The following is a 7321-nucleotide window of genomic DNA, read 5'->3' as shown; positions in this document are numbered from 1 at the left end:
GTCGAATAACAGCTGCAGAAACAAAATTAGGAAAATTTTCTCTTCCCACTGGTATGGTTTTCTTGTTACAAACCCAATTAGTTCATCATGGTCCTGAAATATGGGGCGAAGATGCGACAGAGTTCAAGCCAGAAAGGTTTTCTCAAGGAGTTTCACATTCAACAAAGGGAAATGTTGCACTCTTCCCATTTGGTTGGGACCTATTGTTGGTGCAAATGAGAGGAATGTAAGCGTGTGATGGAAAACAAGAAGTTGGATTCAAGTCGTGAATTAGATTTACTTTCTTTTAGAATAAATTCATACTCTATATTAGTGCAATACCATAGTCGAATTATCTTTGGGATAAAATGAAACATGTCTTGATAGTACTTTACACTAGTGTTCAATACTTCTAAGTGTTTGGTGTAATTTTACAAAATATCTAGTATTGATAGGATGATTTTTTGCAGCAAATTAGCTCTCAATTGATCTCTTTATAGACTAAGAGATGTCACACATTGGTTACAACCATGAAAATGATAACCTTTCAGTAGTTACTTCAATTGTGAGGATACTAGAACGATACATAACACTTCACACTTGTATGAACAGTCACCTTAAAACCTTTTTTTTTTTTCGAAAATCTTCAACACCTCGTATTGGTCAAAGTCATGCTATGTTGGAAGCTAAGCTGGTGCTGACAATGATTCTGCAACGCTTTTCCGTCGAACTTTCACCATCCTATTCACATGCTACCATCTCATTGATAACACTTAACCAGAGTACGGTGCTCCTTTGATTTTGCACTAGCTATAGATTGAATACATAACTCGAAATTCCACATTTAGTTTTGATATTACTTAACATTAATCCCATTATTACTTTTGTTTGTCTAGAACTGCCAGGCAGTGTAATGTTCTTGTATTTTGAAATTTAAAGAGTTTTTCAGAAAATTGTTCAAAAGTTTCTGCCTGAGTCTTAATCTGCTTCCTCTCCGGGTTTCTTGTTGCTCAGAAGCAGTTTCAAGGGTAATCAATCTTAGGGTGCTAGGAAGATTGAACCTGAAAAATGAAAAAAGAGTTGACCATTTTCATGTTCCTTCAATGAAGAAAAGAAAGTCTAACATTGGCTTCATGGCATGGTATGCTAATGCTTTTAAAAGGCAAACTTGGTTTAACATTTCTAGTTTTCAGTCACAGTATCCTAATCTTGGTTAACAGATTGTCAACGTAATAAAATTATTAAAACCATCTGATTATTTATAAATAGGCATGAAAATAATATGCGATTGAGCCTTTCGGGGGAAAAAAAAAAAAGAAAGAAGAAAGATTCTACGATGCTACTGGGGATGAACGAAAACTTCCTAGAATTATCACCACCATTGGATTGTCTACATAAAAGTCTAGAAGGTACATTGGCATAACACATAAGACCCGAGTCCGGACAATTGTCTGCTGAGATCACTAAGAAACATTCACATAACAAGCTTCTAGATATCATATTGGTAAAATGAGATTATATTACCAATTAAGTGATTTTAATAGATTTTGATAAAATTTATATACCAAACCAAGCCTGTATGTGCATGTTTTGATCAATGATTTATTCAAATACTACATTTTTTTTTAAAAAAAATTTCAGCAGAAGAAGAAGGTGAAATTTAGGGGTGATGATCGGGTCAGAAATGGGTTGGCAGGTCAGGTTGAGACCTAGGTATAACAGGAAATCTGCTGATCCGAACATAATCCGCCAATCCACAATGGGTCAGGATACCTGAACCTAAACCTGTTTGGGTTGGCGGATTGGTACGTCACTCGAATGACATGATATGATTTGAAATATAATTTCAATTTATTAATTTAATGTTGTAGTTTCTAACATAACTAATTTCACACAAGGCTAATTACATAATCAAGTAATAAATATCTCGACAAAATAATTCCAAATCATATCTAAAATAAATTAAAACACTATAAAAGTGTTTTATTCCAAGCCAGATCTAAAATAAATTAAGACATTATACAAGTAGAACATAATGTAATACATTATTTGTCCAAACATAATAATTCCAATTTCACACAAGTTAAAGAAATTCATTTAGAATTAAGTGATTAATGCCTTTGGGAAAAAAGAATAACTTAATTTAGTTAAATAAAATATTTTTATATTCATTAAATTCTTTTTAATTTATAAACGGGCTATCGGATCAATTCATGTGTGACTTGAATTTGACATATTTTCTTTTCGGGTTCATTGGTTCGACCCGATTCTAATCCGAACCAGCAAAATCTCAACCCAAACCCATTAATTTCACGTTAGATTTGTGTTAAAAATTGCCTCCCTTAATAAAATTTAAAAAACAAGAATTGAAAAGAAAAAATTTGAATCCAGAATCTCTAAATACTAGGAATAAACGACTAAATAATTCCTGAACAATCAAACCTTCAATGGAAAAAAATGCATGTAAACCCTTGGATTAAAAAAAGAAAAATAAGGACCGGAAAAAAAAATGTATGTAAACCCAAAGAGAAACAAAATGCAAAAAATGGATTTGACTTTCACGGGTGCGCAAGTGCAACGAATTTTACATGTGTAATTGCATAAGTCGTCTCTTTCAACAATTGTTGAAAATCGGGGTCCACGTCTACTCACGATCCAGGTTTTTTTTTCCATTCCCTCCCCCCCCCCCAAATCCTCTCGCACCCCAACTGACTGGTCAGGGGATCGATCCCCTAACCTGTCAATTAACTCCTTCCCCTGGCCACCAGCCCAAGAGCTAGTGGTTGAAATCTAGTATGTTTGGGTGCCAAGACCCCACCTGATATCTATCATTACTTCTATATTTTCAGGATATATCTTTGGGTTAATTGCATTTTACACTCTCAAACTATCACCAAATTGCAGTGTGACCGCGAACTTTTAATTGCAACAACCTAGTGCCTTCAACTATACATCTTTTGCATATCACCACATGAAAACCAATTTCTGGCAAATTCAATCAGAATCATCCAATCCAAAAATAATGAAAAGACATTTTGAACCCTTCATTTATTTTTCTCCCCAAGATGCCCTTCTTTGTCTGATAATCATTTTCGCCTCAATATCAAAATCCTATCTTCATCCATAATCTATCTTCCCAAATTAACGTAGAACTCTCCCCATCTTGCAACAATTTCATCTAAAGGTGCGGCTGCTTTGTACTTCATCAAATAATAATCAGTACATCATTAATGATGGAACAAATTATCACAATATAGTAATGGGAGTTTCCAGGAAGCCTGTTGAAATTCTCAAAATCAATTTTATCTTGCAAGACAAGATTGTAGTTATCTGATGGTTTTACAGGAAGTGGTGTTGTGGTCATTGATCATGGGCCAGTATTTGTTACCTTTATATGCAATGAAGATGCGCTTCCAGATTCTATCAATGTTATACAAGTGAATCTAGATTCTTGTTATTTTATCCTATGAACTTAAAGTGAGTCCATTAACCATCATGTATCAGTGCGGTAAGTCCAAGATACTGAATATGTAAGATAACTAATGTATGACATTTGTCTAGGTTGAATATAGAAGAAAAAACACTGTGATAGATTTCAATGAACTCCTTATAATTCAATTTTAGCTACATAAATCATGGCCAACAATTGACCAGAATGTCTTGCTTATAAAAGCTATTAGGAAATTACACATCTGAACTTTGGGAGATTGGTTACCAGGGAGAACTATATATTTATACTCTGAAATTTTGTCATCAGTCCATATCATTTATTATATTTTCCTCAATGCAGCGAATTGTGATGCACTCGGTTAATATTCTCTATTGTGGGTTGGAATATACATCATTGAATTAATTCTTAAAGACAATACAGGAATATCCTAGATCTGTAGTTCATCTATTAGTTGTCTACTATATAGATCAACTAGGACTTTGGACCATCTGGTAATGCCTAGATCTATCCTATTTGGCAAATGATGGCTTATTTAAATTCATAGTTATCTCATCTTTACAATCCTTTTCTCGAATTTTCTATGAAGAACTCTCTCTTGGTATTCAACCTAGTCCTCGGCTTCTATTTCACACCGTTCGATCCTATGTACTCCTCTGCAGTCATGTAAGTTGCTATCAAGAGCGATTGAAGTAGTGTTAGAGAAGTGTTTGCATATCATTTCACGTGATTAGTCAAATTATTGCATCATCTTTTTTTTTTTCAAGAGTTATTGCATCATATCTTGCTACTAATGCATGGAAATGAAGCACACCTCATTCTTCTCCTGTCATCCTCTTTTTTGTTCTAAAAATGTCTATATGAGACTGGGACAGTTCTTAAACACTTCCAGCTTATAGATCCTTAGTTGATCATTTTTCAGTGAATTTTCCTATTGGTTTTTCATTCTACAATTAACAGAGGACTAAATGTTAAGAGAGAACCTGTTGAGGCACCATAAACCATCCAAACATAGCAGAAGTATTCTAATCAATCATTATTTAAAGCAGTCCAGTAGGTAAGTACTAAAACATACCAATCCATCATAGTTTTAGAAATAACGCTGGCAAAGTAGACAATATAAATAGGGAACATAAGTTCCCACACAAAACTGAAGTCCTAAACAAAAGACGCCAAATTGTAACTACAAAAAGTCTTCAGAATAGTCAATGAAAATGCTTAGAAAGCAGCATATTCTGAGTTGGATTGAGATAGTCCCGGAAGGTGTAATGTTACTAGATACTTGACTTGAACTTACTCCAACTTCAGTTCTTTGTCCTGAATTGTCACCGGAAACTAGAGTTTGCCTGAACATTGCTCCCCTAAACTTGTTTGCCTTATAATGACTTGTATAGTTCAAGTGAATGTAAATTAAAATCAGAATGATATCATTTTTGTATTGACCTTTAACATGATATAGTGAAGTAACCAAATACCTGAGTAGTTGAAGTTGGTTGATGGGGCTGAAATAGTTGGACTGGGTGAGTGTACATTGGAGTAGCAGAGCTGGACTAATTTGCACCTAGTTAGGATCCTTGAGTTGCAACATTCTAGGTTGGTTGGTTTTTTGATTTCCAGTCTTGAGCAATTCCTCCCAATCCATATGAGCTTCCTCTTTTCCTACTTATAAGGGATTCACCAATGAATGACAATCCATTAGGACCAGGAGGATTACCTCCTCCACTAATTCTTTCCCTTCATCTTCTACCACCCCTACCTCTATTTACTCCTCTAGTTGCATCTCTACCTCTAGCATAGGTGATAGGAACGTCAATTGTTGCAACTCCAGTTTCTATGACTTTTCCCTTACCCTTGTCCTTCCTATTGGCAGTAGTATCTGATTTCTTCCCTTTGTTAGCATCCTAACCAAGCAAAAGACAAATAGTTTGAAATTAAAATATGATGAGAACATACTATGATGAAATAAAGTGGGTGTATTAAAAGACTTAACCTGTTTAGGATGTTCTTTGCATCTTCTCTTATTGTGTCCATATGCACCACAATTACCACATTTTGCTTGTTCATAGTGCCTACTAATTGAAGTAGCACTTTTCAACTCATTGGTGCTTTCTTTCATAACTTTTTTGGCCTACCAGGTTTGATTCTCTTAAAGGGCGGCATAATAGGATCATATTCAACTTCAACCCACATGCTTTCATCTAGAATAGGTGTGATCATATGCTAATATGTCAGTCCATATGCAAGTTTGCTATACTAGGGATGAAAATATTCTAGAATATTAATGTTCATATGCATACTAACTATAGCTGCGTGAACACATGGTATTCCAGTTAAATCATATATTTTGCCGGTACAAGATCTCTTCCCAATGTCAACAATGGCATTTTTAACTCCAATTACAACCTCAAAGATCTCTTTGCCTGCAAGTGAAACATCACATGTAGTTGCTCCAAGTCTTGCCTCCTCAATTTTCTCCATAATCCTAGGACAAATGTCACCAGTAAATGCAGTAAGTGCCTCTCTTTTCTTTTGAAACCCTTTCATCAGTTTCTATACTAGGGATGAACATATTCTAGAATGTTAATGTTTGTATGCACACTAACTACAGCTACGTGAACACATGGCATTCTAGTTAAATCATATATTCTGTCGGTACAAGATATCTTCCCAATGTCAACAATGGCATTTTTAAGTCCAATTACAACCTCAAAGATCTCTTTGCCAGCAAGTGAAACATCACATGTAGTTGCTCCAAGTCTTGCCTCCTCAATTTTCTCCATAATCCTAGGACAAATGTCACCAGTAAATGTAGTAGGTGCCTCCCTTTTCTCTTGAAACGCTTTCATCAGTTGCCTCCTGATCATTTCCATATTGTGAGTATAGGATTGTCCCTTGATTCTTTAATAAGTTGGTTGAAAGACTCGCATACATTGTTGCTTAATGAATCACACTTGGGCCTACATGAGAAATGAGATCTAGCCCATGTGTTTGGAGGAATCTTCATCAACCAATCATGGGCAACTTGATTTGTATTCTTCAAAGCATTCATATGTTGCTTGAATTCCTTCATAGTATATGTTGATGCAGCAAGCCAGAGCAGTTCCTTCAAGTCATTTCCTTTCTACAACAGTTTAAATTTTGCATACAAGTGTCTAATGCAGAACCTATGTTCTACTCTGGGGATGATTTCATTGGAAGTCTCAATAAGTCCCTAAACAATTGAATACTCACAGAATTACGAAAACTAGTAGTAGCATATAAAAGAAGAGATATTTTTTTAAAAAAAATGAATGAATGGTATACCTTTTGCCTATCTGATATAAATACCCATCCCATATCTATTGGTCTTTCAAGTATATCAATCATCAACTTGAGAAACTACATCCAAGAATCTTTGCATTTAGCTTCTATTATAGCCATGGCCATGGCAAGTGGATAGATTTGGTTGTTTGCATCTCTACTCACTATAGCAATCAATTGCCCTCCAAATGGCCCCTTCAAGTGACATGCATCCAAGCCTATGACAGGCTTACACCTAGCCAAAAGTCCATTTTTTGAGCATTAAGCATAATGAATATTCTCTACAAATGTACAGATGCAGTGGGTATTGTTCTTTGAACCTCAACTTTAGCCACACTTCCATTGTTCTGCCTCTTTACCATCTCATAATAAGATCTAACCTTCAAATATTGATTCTCGTGACCTCCCTCAATTCTTTTCTTGGCTTTCCACTTTGCTCTATATGCTTGGTCTAAGGATACAAATATATTGAAATCCCTTTTTGCAGCCTTCATAAGAGCAGTAACATCCATTTTAGGATCATCAATCAACTTATCCATGTATTTTTTCAGCTAGCCAAGTAAAAGTCACAGCATTCATTTTAAACTTTCTAGG

General features: G+C 35.1%; 1 protein-coding gene across 1 annotated transcript; it reads right to left on the bottom strand.

Moving 5' to 3' along the window:
• Nucleotides 1-5163: 5163 nt before the first annotated feature.
• On the bottom strand, nucleotides 5164-7266 carry LOC140035611 (uncharacterized). The gene is made up of 7 exons (XM_072076910.1): nucleotides 7013-7266; nucleotides 6893-6962; nucleotides 6731-6805; nucleotides 6379-6548; nucleotides 6040-6283; nucleotides 5729-5977; nucleotides 5164-5328 (listed from the first exon to the last, which is right to left on the bottom strand). Exons 1-7 carry the CDS (start codon nucleotides 7264-7266, stop codon nucleotides 5164-5166), a joined length of 1227 nt encoding a protein of 408 aa, XP_071933011.1.
• Nucleotides 7267-7321: the final 55 nt, after the last annotated feature.

This window comes from Coffea arabica, chromosome 2c (genome assembly GCF_036785885.1).
Source record: "Coffea arabica cultivar ET-39 chromosome 2c, Coffea Arabica ET-39 HiFi, whole genome shotgun sequence".
Classification (NCBI taxonomy): Eukaryota; Viridiplantae; Streptophyta; class Magnoliopsida; order Gentianales; family Rubiaceae; genus Coffea; species Coffea arabica.
The sequence above is the reverse complement of the archived record's forward strand: the minus strand, read 5'-3'. Positions and strand labels throughout refer to the sequence as shown.

Excerpts from the sequence above, each read along its gene's own strand:
- LOC140035611 (XM_072076910.1), bottom strand. The coding sequence starts at position 7,266 with ATGGATAAGTTGATTGATGATCCTAAAATGGATGTTACTGCTCTTATG. Across the intron at positions 6,963-7,012 it reads CCCACTGCATCTGTACATTT|GTGTAAGCCTGTCATAGGCT; the intron begins GTAGAGAATATT and ends ACTTTTGGCTAG. Across the intron at positions 5,978-6,039 it reads CTAGAATGCCATGTGTTCAC|AAACTGATGAAAGGGTTTCA; the intron begins GTAGCTGTAGTT and ends TCCCTAGTATAG.